This window comes from Triticum aestivum, chromosome 1A (genome assembly GCF_018294505.1).
Source record: "Triticum aestivum cultivar Chinese Spring chromosome 1A, IWGSC CS RefSeq v2.1, whole genome shotgun sequence".
NCBI classification, from domain to species: domain Eukaryota; kingdom Viridiplantae; phylum Streptophyta; class Magnoliopsida; order Poales; family Poaceae; genus Triticum; species Triticum aestivum.
The window spans coordinates 360,413,673-360,428,528 of NC_057794.1; the positions used below are offsets into that span (position 1 = coordinate 360,413,673).

At 45.3% G+C, this 14,856-nt stretch overlaps 1 protein-coding gene and 2 long non-coding RNA genes across 4 annotated transcripts; 2 read left to right on the top strand and 1 right to left on the bottom strand.

The window, feature by feature from the left end:
- Nucleotides 1-1,141: 1,141 nt before the first annotated feature.
- LOC123128673 (uncharacterized) lies at nt 1,142-1,720 on the top strand. Its single transcript, XR_006463386.1, has 3 exons — nt 1,142-1,276; nt 1,367-1,434; nt 1,507-1,720. It is a non-coding gene; the product is annotated as an uncharacterized lncRNA (long non-coding RNA).
- A 3,132-nt stretch (nt 1,721-4,852) lies between these two features.
- LOC123128715 (uncharacterized) lies at nt 4,853-7,374 on the top strand. 2 transcript variants are annotated; one of them, XM_044548888.1, is made up of 5 exons: nt 4,853-5,099; nt 5,327-5,425; nt 5,536-5,613; nt 6,654-6,799; nt 6,889-7,374. In XM_044548888.1, the coding sequence occupies exons 1-4, from the start codon at nt 4,887-4,889 to the stop codon at nt 6,768-6,770; spliced, it is 507 nt and encodes a 168-aa protein (XP_044404823.1). In that variant the 5' UTR covers nt 4,853-4,886; the 3' UTR covers nt 6,771-6,799; nt 6,889-7,374. The 2 variants fall into 2 exon arrangements, with proteins under 2 accessions (XP_044404823.1, XP_044404761.1); XM_044548826.1 differs by lacking the exons at nt 4,853-5,099; nt 5,327-5,425 and having other exon boundaries at nt 5,452-6,799.
- Nucleotides 7,375-7,879: 505 nt separating this feature from the next.
- LOC123128850 (uncharacterized) lies at nt 7,880-9,198 on the bottom strand. Its single transcript, XR_006463481.1, has 3 exons — nt 9,059-9,198; nt 8,759-8,968; nt 7,880-8,009 (listed from the first exon to the last, which is right to left on the bottom strand). It is a non-coding gene; the product is annotated as an uncharacterized lncRNA (long non-coding RNA).
- Nucleotides 9,199-14,856: the final 5,658 nt, after the last annotated feature.

The following is a 14,856-nucleotide window of genomic DNA, read 5'->3' on the forward strand; positions in this document are numbered from 1 at the left end:
TTGGGCCGAACCTTTTTGTTGTCAGTAGACAAAAAAGGAAGCCTACTACCTGGCTTTGCAAGTGTAGTCAGAGCAAAGTGAGCACGTCCCTTTTTGAATTAGCAGGGTGCGGCAGTAGCTGATTTGGGCGAGCAAGTGAATCGGTTCATTTCGGCTATTTATCAAAAGTTCCACGGGATGTGTATTTGTCTAGTAGTGTTTTAAACTGCCATTTTCGTCTAGCATGTGCACTGTCGGGCACTGTTTGAGAGAAGCAGACTTTGGCTCTGGCGCGCTGGAAAGGGGTGGTAAGACTTGCCATATTTAGTGTATGTGAATTGAATACGGGTCTGCCCCTCCTGTAGTAATGACCTGCCAGATTATTAACTCCAGATTGCAGTGGAAAGCAACGTTGCCATGCATCCGCAAAAGGACAAGAGAGTAAATCACGCAACCAGCCGTATGGGCTTGTAATTACTGACGCCACCGTCCAGCTCTTGGTTTTGTATATATCTATCATCTTGCTCGTTGTTGCTCCCAGCGATCTCTGTACAACTTGTATCTAGTGATCGGTCAGATGGAAAGGTTGGGAGATGGCGAAGGGAAAAACGGAAGCCGGTGCTCGGCCATGAGCACAACGAGGGGTGAAGACAAGTTTGCAGGCGCCATTGTTGCTGCCGTCGAGGATGCCCATCACGACAGTGTTGCACCAGTCCACTACATCGGTTAGCAGGTGAGTTAATGTGTGCTTGGGTGAAGGCATGTCCTGTCGAAAGGGTATCGGAAAACAGCACACGCACATGTGCCATCCCATGCCGTCAGGACGTGGAGACTACGTCGTTGTTAATGGCTTTATAAGGACGTGGGATTCCGTCATGCATATACGAGTGTACTCCATCAGGTTTTTGACACACAAAAAGAATTTTCTTTGCTCTTTTCGTCAGGTTTTAAACGACTGATCCATTCGTAACACTGATTAAACCATGTCGGCGTTTGTTTCTGCAGGCTTGTGACTAACTACAACAACATTTCTCATCACTTCCTCAATTGCGTATATGTCTCTCTCCATGTTCAGAAGCAGGCAGGCTCCATCATCTTTTTACTATGCGTTCTGAAACAAGCATGCCACATTTTTTATTGTTGACGTCGATACTTTTTTTATACAGTTGAGGGAGAGAGAAATGAATATTGAACGGACGAACTTGGTGGTAGCCTCCAACGAGCAGTCTCGTGTTCCCAACGGCGCCGAGAGGCTTTTTGCTGATGTTCTTCGAGTTTTCTACCGTCTAGGAATTGTGTATGTGCCTGTCTTCCAGATAACAAAATTCTAGTACGCCCCTTACTTCCCCCCTGACTTGTTTTCCCCCACCATGTGAATAATAATCAGTGAGCTAGAAAACGGGGCTCTTTCTCTTTGATTCAATCTCAGACTGGTGCATATGCAGACGAACTCAGGTAAGAAAGAACTTCTGCAGAGCATAATAGCAGCAATGTCTGGTTGTGTGCCTTACAATCTCTTTGCAACAGGTCTGTTATCGGAGCTCACGTCTCTATGGGCAACCTTTTCATCACCATTGATGATGACCATTTCAAGTGCTTGTTCAACGTATAAAAGCATGTCGAGATGTGGCGGGAATGATGACTGTTAAACATCTCCAAGAATGGCTATCCATTATGTTTCCATTGTAGTTTCCTTCTATTATGTCTTGACTACGCATTCTCATGGTTTGAACCTTCATAGTACCGCAAAAATCCTGAATAGCAGGTTTTATTTATGTGTATTGCTATTGTCTTTTTTATTAAAAATACGCATGCAATCATCATCGCATGCATGGAAAAACTCCTTGAGCGAATTAATCATTTCAGAGGGTGCCGGTACATTTTTAATTTAAATAGTAACTAAAGAGCAGTCTTTGGTCACTTTACAAGAATCGTGAGCGACAGCGAGCAAGGAAGTCAAGCATGGGCATTGTGTTTTTAGACATTTCAAATGGACTACAACATACATATGTATGTACACATATTTTAGAGTGTAGATTCACTCATTTTGCTCCGTATATAGTTACTTATTGAAATCTCTATAAAGACTTATATTTGGGAACGGATGGAGTAGATGTTAGCACAGTGAGCAGCACCGATCACGTATCGAACATACTGTGTTTGATTAAATAGATCATTACCCATTGAGGGGAAAAGGAATTATTATCACCCTATGAGTATACATACTTAACAAAATAAATAAACATCGAACCTAAGCGAGTGGGGCTAGAAAATGAAAAATGTTTCACATTTGAGCTACATAGTAGCAGTGACGACTAAAATAGACCTGGTGAGAAAAATGTTTTTTGCATGCTAGGCGTTGCACAACTTACGATATGCAAATTCATGCACAAAGTTAATTTAATATGTAAGAGCTAGACGCCTGAGAGCTCGACGCTAGTGGCTGGTATATCAAGTCTTTCACCCAACGTCACAGTGTGAACACACTACAAACAGGGCAAGCCCATGCATGCATGGCAGGTGTGGACCCGACCCAAAACTTTTGTCGACTTACCATGCCCATATATATTATACTTGCATCACTTTTCTCATGCATGCATGCATGCATGAAAGCATATGTCCATGGAGACGTGCAGCGCGTCGTACGTCCGCCTGCAGCCTCTTTTGTCTGCTTTCATGTTTTGTTTCCTTGCCCTCTCTTACGTATTAAATTAACTTTGTGCATGGATTTGCATATCACATGTTGTGCAACGCCTACACACTAGGCGCTACACTGTATAGTGTAGCGTCTAGCTCTCAGGCGTTGCACATTGATTTAGTATTTTTCAGGCAGTTTGGGGTGCGTTACTAGCTAGACGTTGCACAATGTACTGTGACGCCTACATGTCGGGTGCTACACAAAAGGGTCAGTTAGGTAAAAAAATATCCAACACAGTTCAGTTTGTGAAATAGTTTTGTCCATAGGTCAGATTTGTCACTTTTGCCGCGAATGGACACATGGTTGTGTGTGGCGAAAGTGATGATACTGATGGTTCCTGCTGGCTGGCAAAGTGGTGTATCCCCGAGTGCGTAACCAAAACAGCATGGGGAGACGATCGAAATACGGGCTGTTGCGGGCCACCTGGGGACCTGCAGCGGGAGAAACAGCACATGGGCGCGCCAGCAGCGTGTTGGGCGCCTTTTGACTTGTGTCGTGAGACAGTTCGCGTGCATGGGTGCAAGGCTTGTGACTACTGTATACATGATGTGTAAGTACCACGAAAACAAATGGTCAAACATCGATGGGCGCGTGCGGGGGTTTGGGTGATGCCCGTTATTATTCTATGTGCACTACGGGTCGAACAGTTGATGCATGTGTGGCAGATTATCTGTAAACCGAATTAAAAAAATTACTCCATAAAGTTGTCGGTCTGTAGTTGCACCTCATGGGCACATTCTGATGTAACAGCCCAGACCTCGGCCAATAAAAAAATATTTTGCACGGTTGGACTAAGGCCCAACGTGGACAGACACGCCCATGCGAAAATGGCATCCTAAAACAAGATGGCCCCAGCAGAATAAAACGTCTAGGAAAGGTTCGAACCTTCTTTGGACAGTTCTACAAAATCCATCCAGGAACCCTTCGAGCCGGATGGGGGGTTGTCCGTGCCTGACGATCTGGCAAGTGCCAGCCTAGTGCTGCGCACTACTGTTCACATGCAGCAAGAGTGGTCCTTCTTCCACTATAAGAGGAAATAAGAATCAAATGACTTATAAGATGAAAATGCAAACAAGGTAAGAAGAGGAACCAGTTCCCAACACAAGTGTGTGCTCATGATTGCAGCTGCTGTGGTGAAGTTTCATAGGTTTGCTTTTTCCTATATATATAATATATATATATATATATATATATATATATATATATATATATATATAGAAAAATGGTTGTGTACTCCTGGGAGTACGTACTCCCGCTTCTCATATACCACATAGATGAATCTTTTATACCACATTATTATTTTTAATATACTTCATTAGTAATTATTAGATACCCCAAAATGAGTTCCATGAAAAAATTCATGTGAGTCTACATATTTTTAAATGTTACGTATATATTGATGTGTTTGTACGTGAAAAAGGTATATTATAAAAAGTACATCACAGATGATATTTTTTCAACAAAACTCGTATTGGGGTATCTTAGAATATTTAATGAAGTATATTGAGAATAATAAAGAGGTATAATTAATGCGTATATTAGGTATATTGAGAATGAGAGTACATACTCCCAGGAGTACACGACTGTGATATATTCTAAATATATTCTAAATATACTTCATATAGCAATGTGATATATTCTAAATATACTAAACCTGGCCAGGTTTAGTTTACCAGGTTTTTTTTGAATTTTTCTTATCATACAAATTTGGACCAATGGGTGGGCGACAAGTGATTTAGTGGGGGATGTAGACAGGTACACGGCTGGGTGCGCATACCAACTGCTGGTGGAAACTATAAAAAATTGATGACCCACCCGTCCATTGGTTGCATGCTCTGGATTCATCTCAGTTTTGTATTGGTTGCATGCGGTGCGGACCGAATTGGCTGTGTCTTCTATTCTTTGTTTTTGTCTGAATCTTCATGGCCGTTGGCTCATTGCTTCGGATGCTTTTCTTTCCCACCACGTCGGCTGCACTGAAGTCGGTTTGCCACCCGCGTTTTCTGGAACCTCCAATTTGTCGGTTGCCGCTTTTGCACACACTTCCGATAGTCTCCGCAGCATGTGCAGTGGCCGGTTCCGATTTGTGCTTTTCCACTTTCGCTGGCTGCTATAAATAGGGGTTGTGCGCTGCGGCCCTTTTCCATTCCAGCTGCGTCCTTCTTCGCTCCTTCTCTTCCAACTTCTGCTGCCATTTCTTCACTTGGCGATGGTTACTCCTGCTCGTTCTGGGCGCCGTCGTCGGGGTCGCCCTCCTGGGATTCGGGCCGCCGTTATTGCGCGTGTGCGCCGTGTCGGCATGGGTCTTCCTCCTGCCGACTCTTCGTCTGGGGTGGCAGCCGCTGGGCTGCGTGATCAGCTGGCTGAGGTCGACTCAGGGCGGATTCTCCACCCCGCCGGCCGCTCCGTTCCCGCCGGGTTGGTGAGTTTATTTTCTCTTCTCAACTTGCGTTTCTGTTTGGATTCTTCTTTTATTTGTTAGCTTGCTTTGTGGTCAGTTTATTTGGTTTCTTGGATCGTTGTTCTACTTGTTTGCTTCCTCTGTAGTCCTCTGTGGTCCTCTGTAGTCAGCTTATTTGGTCTCTTGGATTGTTCTTCTATTTGTTTGGTTTCTCTGTGGTCAGCTTATTTGATTACTTCATTTTGTAGCCCGTCAGCGTTCTGACTTGGAGTAGTTTCGTTATGGAGAGCTTGATGCTCGCCGTCGGGAGATTTCGTTGGGGAAGCGAGTTGTTGACTGTACTGTTGGTGAGTGCGTTGAGTACTTGCTGCACGTATGGGAGTGTTTCTAATTGTTTTTGTGTGTTTCTTTTTGCTGTTTTGGATGATATGGGTAACTTACTGTTTTTTCCCTGCAGGTTCGACCACTACTGTTGGTTCTTCTTCCTCGTCTGACGGCTTCGTGTCTGCTGGTCGGCCCTCTGCTCTGCGAACTGGTCAGTTCTTGTTTATTTTCTCTGCTTATTTTCTGTCCATGTTGTTGTCCTTTTTGGCTAGCGCGACCTTTTACTTGTTCTACGTGCCACTGTTGGCCTAATCGTTGTGCAGAAGACACTAGCATGTAGGCCTTAGGGCACGAGATGCCTGCATGTGCGATCAAACGATGAAGGTTAAGTCGAATGGAAACACATGGGGCATGCAGTGCATGCATGCACTGGAACGGCAATTCATCGATGCATGCAGTGTATGCCTGCAATCCGATGAATATACACCGCTGCATGCAGCGCACGCGTGCAACCCGATTAATATAGTCGCCGCATGCAGCGCACGCGTGCAACCCGATGAATATGCTCGACGCATGCAGCACACGCCTGCAGCCCGATGAATATGCTTGCTGGCGTTCAATTGTGTGCCTCCTGTTTGGGTATACGACCACGTCCCAAGGCCGGCCCGCTGGAGGATCATCTGAACATCAAGACTACTAGGCAGACGGCATCACCAGTTTAGCCTAATTCCATGTCTCTTTATTTTCTATTAAGTTTAGTACCCACTTTCAGAGAAGTGTTCTTCTTGTTTGTCTCCTAGAAAATAAAGCTTCTAAGCCCTTTATTTATCTGTTTCGCAGCAATATGTACCCCTTTTTTACTTAATACCAATAATATTTCCATTCCCGTATGTGCGCACTCTATGTCGTACGCTATGACATCCTTACAATTATTTTCATCATTTGCATGCATAGTACCGGAAAAAAATGAGTCATACGAGACCACCGCTTTGAACTAGCAGGGTTACAGTCTGACCCGGCTGCCTCCTGTAGTCATACGAGACCACCGCTTTGAACTAGCAGGGTTACAGTCTGACTCGGCTGCTTTCTGTACACAGCCTGGGCATGCAACCGTCCATCTTTCCCTCTATCTCCACGTAGAACCGAGTGTGCCACCTACTGGAATGGAGTGCAGAAAATGCTTGCCATTTGGCAACCTCAACGAAACATAACGATGACTCATTCATCTATGCATGCTCTATATATTACCAGTTGGACACTCTTGACCAACATCAACTGAGTACACCACAATGGACGAAGCTTATCATTCCCAGAGAGCATCCTCCATGGCAAAGCAAGTTAGGAAGAAGGGTAAACATCCAGCACTGAATTTTAATCATGGAAGCGGAAGTACCTCGGTAAGCTCTTGGCCTCACCTAGCTTTTTCTCTCTCTTTGCTCCTTGCAAGTAAGCAACTTATTATATTATTACGAACTCTTTCATGCAGGATGAGAATTTTATAGTGTATATTCCAAGACGACCAATGCTTGAAACAGTGAGTGAGACAATTGGCTTAAAAGTACAAGGGTACACCTGTTGGTATGTTCATGAAGGTATGATACAAGCGTCCGTAATAATTGCTATTGTCTTAAAAGTACAAGGGTACACCTGTTGGTACGTTCATGAAGGTATGATACAAGTGTCTGTACTAATTGCTCTACCACGTCAAAAAGATAGCTTCAGAGAATCCTCCATTACATATGAAGGAGAAGCAGCTAATACAGAAGATGAAGCAATGGAAAAATCAGCTCAGGTGCCCTTAGAATGCATCTGTGCAGACTATAATATTTCTATCAATGATCATAATTACTATGCTCTTGAAGTCACAAAGGAAAGGTTGTTTACAGCAAGAGAGAAGGCTCAAACAAAGCAATGGCAATTCAATATAGCCCACCAGTAAGTAAACACACAGCAAAACGAGTTTGCAAGACAGACAATGATTTTGGCAAAGATATGCAATGGCTTCTTTTGATATATTACCAATTCGTATGTATCCCCAGCGCCCAGACAGCGATAATCCCATTATCACATATATAGGCGCGCATCCTCCCGTCGGACATATGAAAGAACTTGCAAAGTCACTTTATCATTACATCACAGGCACCAATCTCGCAGGAGGATATACTAGGATGATCTAACCCACTAGCAGCTACTTCTAGCTTATCTATACAATGTGTTTGTGTTTTTGTATACAGTTCTCTGTCCGCAGCGAACTGTATGTAGTTTGAATAATTTGTTTGTCTCAAGAATGTGCCACTTTTAATTTGTATCTTTGTATCCCTGCATTTGCAAGATTTCAATATATTCGTATGCTCGATTTGTTTATTATCTCTATACGTCATTTGGACATCAAATGAGCATGCACTGTTCCACTTTTAGATCAATAGAGTGCACATCTGCGAGAGATCATTGAGCGCGGCGTGCCGCCGCGCGGGTTAGGCTAGTATAACTACATGCATAGAAAAAAATAGGTTGAACGATGATCAAGGTGTAACTTGCCTGGTACGTTTGGTGAAGATCGTCGCACTCACAATTCCTGGTAATTCTACTCGTCACGCTTCGAGCAATCTATCACAATCGAAAGAAAATAAACAACCATGGCATACGAAAGAATCAAAAGAACAACCAAGCAAATATGACAAGGTTGAACAAAATCAATATATATATAGGCTTAAAGTATAATATAGGTTCTGACGGTAATATAAGCTGACAGGTAATGGAATGAACTCAAAAGAGTTAATTGATATAGAAAGATTGCTATATAAGATTACATTTTAGATAATATGGAATATGCTCAAAATTACATGGAAAACAACAGACATGTTGTTGAACAGAAAGCATATGACATAGGTGTTCATTTGTAGAAACAAAGAATTGAATAGGAGCAATACAACTCTCGTTATAGTGAATTGAAATTTAAATTGAATTTGAATTCAAAATGGGTCAAAGAATACTTGAATTTGGCATTGATAGAATATAATCAGTAAGTCTATGACACATGTTTTCATGGGAAAAAGGGATCAATTGAAACTACGGTCTGGAAGATATCACCATATGAAAGTTTGAATTCAAATTCGACTCGCTCAAATTTGAAAAGTTTGAACAATTGAAATATTTACTCTACTGGATAGTAGAGGTCATTGTGAACATGTAGGAAAAAGAATCACTCGATTTGGATATACGGATCACCAGATATAGCTAAACGAAATTGGGTTAAAAATCTGTCAAAAATAGAGTTTGAGCTGCTGCGGCTACTGTAGATGTGGCCACGTATCAGGCTAGGATTGGCTGAAGGGGGTTTGCGCGCGCATGCTCACCGGAAGCAGGGGAACACGGCGGCGGGTTCTGGCGTGGGTGACGGCGCTCCTCCGGTGGTCCTCCAGAAGGAGAGGTGGCGGAAGGATGCGGTGTACGTCGGGGTGACAGTAGTGGCTTAAACGGCGATGAGACCGTCCTCTGTAGGCGGAAGACTGGCAGTGATGGCGTGAACTCTGGCGTCGTCGTGTTTGCTCGGGCTCCTCACTACACTGTGTTTCCAACCACGAAAATAAGTAAAGACGGTGCAGCGTTGAGAGGAGGATCGAAAGGAGCAAAGGGGAAGCTAGGTGTGCTCTTACGGCAACAAAACGAACCGACGGAAGCTTCAGGCAGTGGCGGGTTCCGGCGAGACCCAAGCTTGAGGCAACGGTGAGCTAGGGCACGGAAGAACTCCGTTTTTGCGAGAATCAAAAGAGGAGGCGGAGGGGATGCTCACAACGGGGTGGGGGTAGATCCAAGTTTCGAGCGGATTCGACCGGGGTTCGATTTGGTTTCGATCTGCAGAAATCGTGAGGAAGAAGGAGACTCGGGTGGGTCTCGGGTGGGTCCCGTGAGTCAGAGACACAGGGGAGGGAGGGAGAGGCTGGCGCGTGGGCCTCTGCTAGCGTCGGCGACAGTGAAGGAAGAGAAAAAAAAACGAAGCCAACGGGTGGGCTGCTCGCTACGGAAATGGGCCGGCCTGCGCTGTTGCTACCTCGGCGCGTGGGTGGAGATAGGTAATGGGCCGACCGCTGTTGGGTTAGAATAGGTTAGAGCATCTCTAGCCGTTCGGCCCCTCACGGCACCGAAAAAGAGCAGCCTGGGGGTGTGTCGGCGATAAACTCGGCGCTGGGGCGGTTCGGCACCCAGCCGTCGCCCCCAGGTCGCCCCGAGGCGCCGAATTCAGCCCACTTTCGGCCCAAAAACGACCCAATATTTGCGTGAATCAACCCATATTCGGCGTGTTTCAGCATGAATTTTCACATACAAATAAAAATCAATTAGTTCGTCACATAGTTCGACGTGTTTCATCACATAGTTCGGCGTGTTTCGGCGTGTTCAATAAATAGTTCACTACAAATTATATAGTTTAACAAATAAAAAATTAAGTTTCATCACACGTCATTTCCGGCCTCGCCCTTGAGCCTCCATAGGTGCTCCACCAGATCCTGCTGCAGCTGATGATGCATCTGTGGATCTCGGATCTCCTGACGCATACTGAGGTAGTCAATCCAGGTTGCCGGTAGCTGGTGATCAACTTCGGCTAGAGGGCCCTGCCTGTAGTATGGTTCAGTGTCAAACACTGGCTCTTCCCGCTCTCTCTCAATGATCATGTTGTGCAAGATGACATAGCAAGTCATGATCTCCCACATTTGATCTTTCGACCAGGCCTGAACGGGATACCGGACAACAGCAAATCAAGATTGGAGCACACCAAATGCCCGCTCGACATCCTTCCTGCAAGCCTCCTGAATCTTCACAAACCAGGCGTTCTTGCCTTCTGGCACAGGGTTTGAGATGGTCTTCACAAATGTCGACCATCTCGGATAGATGCCATTAGCTAGATAGTACCCCTTGTTGTATTGCTGTCCATTGACCTCGAAATTCACCGGAGGAGAATGACCTTCAACAAGCTTGGCAAAAACCAGGGAGCACTGCAGGACGTTGATGTCATTGTGAGTTCCTGGCATCCCAAAGAAAGAGTGTCAAATCTAGAGGTGATGTGTGGCCACTGCCTCAAGCACCACACTACAACCGCCTTTGGCGCCTTTGTACAACCCCTGCCAAGAAAATGGGCAATTCTTCCATTTCCAATGCATGCAGTCGATGCTTCTGAGCATCCCAGGAAATCCTCTTGCTGCATTCTGTGCTAGGATCCAAGCAGTGTCTTCCGCATTGGGTGTTCTCGAGTATTGTGGTCCAAACACTGCCACCACTGCCCAACAGAATTTGTGAAACACTCTATGCTGGTGGACTCGGCCATGCGCCCATAGTCGTCGAGTGAATCATCGGGAGCTCCGTATGCAAGCATCCTCATAGTTGTCGTGCACTTCTGGATGGAGGTGAATCTAAGTGTGCCGGTGCAATCCTTCTTACACTTGAAGTAGCTGTCGAACTCCCGGATGGAATTCACAATCCGGAGGAAAAGCTTTTGGCTCATCTGATAATGACGCCGAAATGTTTTCTCACCATGCAATGGAGCATCGGTGAAGTAGTCCGAGTAGAGCATGCAGTAGCCTTCCAGACGATGCCGGTTTTTTGCTTTCACCCGCCCAAGCGTCGAGCCACCTCGCCGCGGCTTCTCACTGCTCGCGAGCAGGGCGGCGAGCACCATGAGATGCTCCTGCTCCTGGGTGTCGGCTTCGGCTTCCTCATCCAGCAACACCGTGAGCGCCTCCTCATCTTCGGAGTCCATCGCCGGGCCGAGCAATTCACCGAACACCTTGTGGGCGAGGTGGGTGCAAGCCCGCCGGTGTATAGGCCCTGCACGGTCGGAGCGCCGGAAAAGGTGCCGGGGCGGCGGCGGAGAGGCTGCCTCGGCGAAACCCCTTCTTTTTCTCGGCGGGAGATAGTCTACCTAGCTGCGGCAGGCGGTGGTCGGCTCTGGGATCGGCAGGGTGGCGCAGGGTGGCGGCCGAGCGCGGGGGGTAGGAGGCGAATCTGGGCGGGTGGCTTGACTTTTCTCCTGTCAATGTGGCCCTAGGAATGCTTTTCCCTTGCGTCGGAGCCCCCGAGCGCCCCCTAGTGCATCGGGTATGGCCTGCGAGCGCCGGGCGCAAAAACGGGCCGAGTCGGCGGAATTCGGCATCCTGGGGCGCGATTGGGCGGTTTTTTCGTCGCCGGCGCAAATAAACCGCCTGGGGAGGCCATTCTGGGGGCGCGTCTGGAGATGCTCTTAGGAATAGGTTTTCTTATATTTATAAAATTACAGAAATGACTTTGGCTCCATAAATGATCCAAATCATTTTATAAAAAATACCGAAACATCCACAAAAGCAAATATAGCTATATGGAGCCAAGTGAACATTTTTCCATCCCTAATATTTATATAATATACATATAATATTTTCATAAACTTTACTTTGACACTCATAAAATGTTCCACGAAATAATTTTGAACTCCTGAGAAAATGCAAATAACATTTAAAACATATCCAACTTATTAATATTGAAGGAGTCCTATTACCTTCTCTCTTATGATTTTTTTGTTGGAATTGTTTTAAATTCAAAAAATCCAACATGAAGACTGTTTCATCACTTTCTAATTTAATTATTAAGTCATGTCATCCTCTCTCATATTTTAATTGGAAATATTCTGAATATTCTCAAACCCAAAATAATATCCAAATGAATTATTGGGAAAGTCCTTTTATTCTCTCTCGATTAATATTCATTTAAACTCCAAAAGTTTCAAATTCCTAGTCAAAATTTACTAACAACAAGCAACACAAACAAGTTTTAAATTAATTCTATTTAAATAATTAACATTCCAAAATTTAGAATTCTAGGATGTTACACAAATGCAAGGGATCGACGTTCTGGAATGGGATCCAGGCGGTTCGACCTGCCTTTGCGGTGGGAGCCCAGTTCGAGGTCCACAATGGACTGTCCACGAGGTTCTGGCTTGACTGCTGGATTGACTCGAGGCCACTTTGGCAGGTTTCCCCACCCTCTTTTAACTAGTGACGGATACTAATGTAATGGTTGGAGAGGCCCTTAGAGCGTCGCCACCAGCAATCTATTTTAAACGTCCCTTGACAGCGAGCGAAACGGGAAGTTGGAATGAGTTGCTATCTAAAATTGGGTCGGAGACGCTTAGCTTGGGAGCTGAAGCAGTCTCGTGGGGCCTGATGGCCTCAAGAAAATTCTCGGTTAAGTCCTTGTATGCCAAGATGGCGGAAGGCAATACTTTGGACATTGCCAGAGGGCTTTGGAAGGCAGGAGTCCCACTCAAGATTAAAATTTTCCTATGGCAAATTTTCAAAAATCGCCTCCCAACTGCGGACAATGTAGCCAAGAGGAACAACCCTTCGAATGGCTCGTGTATCGTGTGTGCGAATCACAGGGACGTGAACCATGTCTTTTTCCAATGTGCGTTAGCAAGGTTTGCGTGGAGCGCGGTGAGGGAAGCGTTCATCAAAATTGGAGCCCTGCGTTGGGCTCTGATTTGCTTCAGATAGTGCAAAACCCAGAAGGGAACTAGTGGTCGGATTGTTTGGAGATGCGTAGGGGCACTATTGTGGGGTCTGTGGACTATTAGGAACAAAATGACAATGGAAAAAGTTCCCTTCTCACTCCGCTGATGTCATCTTCAAATGCCATCTCTTTTTATAGATGTGGACACCGTTGGGGAAGCACCGCGATGCCGAGCAGATGACCGAGGCCATGGAGAAGATCAGAAGCACTTTGACGATGGCGCGTCAACCTCCGTAGATGGTCTCTCATTTTGGTGGAGAGGTAGATGTAGGAAGCAGGGTGTGGGCTATGATGTTATTCGTGATGTACCCCATGCTCCTTTATGACTCTCCGTACTTTCATGTTTGAGTACTTTTCGGTTTGTAAGACTATTGAACCTTGTGATGGTTGCCTGGTGGCTTTATTAATTTAAAGTCGAACGCTTCTAGCGTCTTCGTTCCAAAACCCCGTAGCTGATAACTTGTCTAGGCTTGAAAATGTGCTTGATGACCCACTACCTATTGATGATAGTTTTCCTGATGAGCAGTTAGCTGTAGTAAATCATTGGTATGCGTCGGTGCTATAAGAACGGTTTTTAAACCCTTTCCGTGATGGCATTTGGAACCATCGCCTAGTGAGTGACGGCGATAGGGGGTCCTTCCCACACGCCCCATAAACCGTTGGGGATATGCCCTCCTAGCACACATGCTCGGCAAAATGAGGTCGCGTGCGACCGGCGAGCGCTCAAATATGGAAATACGTACAGTAGAGCTAAAAAAAATACAATTATACAGGTGAAATTGTTTCCGGTCGCAAGTACATCCCACACAGTCAGTCCCCGCTAAATGTTTCCGTTCGTATGTACATCCCACACAGTCGCTCCAAGGAAAACGTTTCGGTTCACAGGTACATCGCACAAAATTTTCCCCGTTAAATCGTTTGTGATAGTGTTCCCCATTGCATACGATATTAACAATTTTATCGTTTGCGTTATTGAATGCATCACACACGGTGCATAGAAGAAACTATGTGACAAAGGCTATTGATACATCTCCAACGTATCTATAATTTTTGATTGTTCCATTCTATATTATATTCTGTTTTGGACATTATTGGGCTTTATTATACACTTTTATATTATTTTTTGGGACTAACCTATTAACCGGAGGCCCATCCCAGAATTGCTATTTTTTGCCTATTTTAGGGTTTTGCAGAAAAAGAATATCAAACGAAGTCCAAACGAAATAAAACCTTGGGGAACATGATTTTCAGAATGAACATGATCCAGAGGACTTGGACCCTACGTCAAGCAATGAACGAGGAGGCCACGGGGTAGGGGGGCGCGCCTACCCCCCCCCCCAGGCGCGCCCTCCACCCTCGTGGGCTCCCTGTTACTCCACCGACATACTCCTTCCTCCTATATATACCTACGTACCCCCAAACTACCAGACACGGAGCCAAAATCCTAATTCCACCGCCGTAACTTTTTGTATCCACAAGATCCCATCTTGGGGCCTTTTCCGGAGCTCCGCCGGAGGGGGCATCGATCACAGAGGGCTTCTACATCAACACCATAGCCCTTTCGATGAAGTGTGAGTAGTTTACCTCAGACCTACGGGTCCATATTTATTAGCTAGATGGCTTCTTCTCTCTTTTTGGATCTCAATACAAAGTTCTCGCCCTCTCTTGTGGAGATCTATTCGATGTAATCTTCTTTTGCGGTGTGTTTGTTGAGACCGATGAATTGTGGGTTTATGATCAAGTTTATCTATGAACAATATTTGAATCTTTTCTGAATTCTTTTATGTATGATTGGTTATCTTTGCAAGTCTCTTCGAATTATCAGTTTGGTTTGGCCTACTAAATTGATCTTTCTTGCAATGGGAGAAGTGCTTAGCTTTGGGTTCAATCTTGCGGTGTCCTTTCCAAGTGACAGTGCGGG

What these genes read in the sequence shown, in the direction of transcription:
- LOC123128715 (XM_044548826.1), top strand. Translation starts at nt 6,692, where the DNA reads ATGGACGAAGCTTATCATTCCCAGAGAGCATCCTCCATGGCAAAGCAA. An exon ending in ATGGAAGCGGAAGTACCTCG is followed by an intron (nt 6,800 to 6,888) that starts GTAAGCTCTTGG and finishes TCTTTCATGCAG; the next exon opens with GATGAGAATTTTATAGTGTA.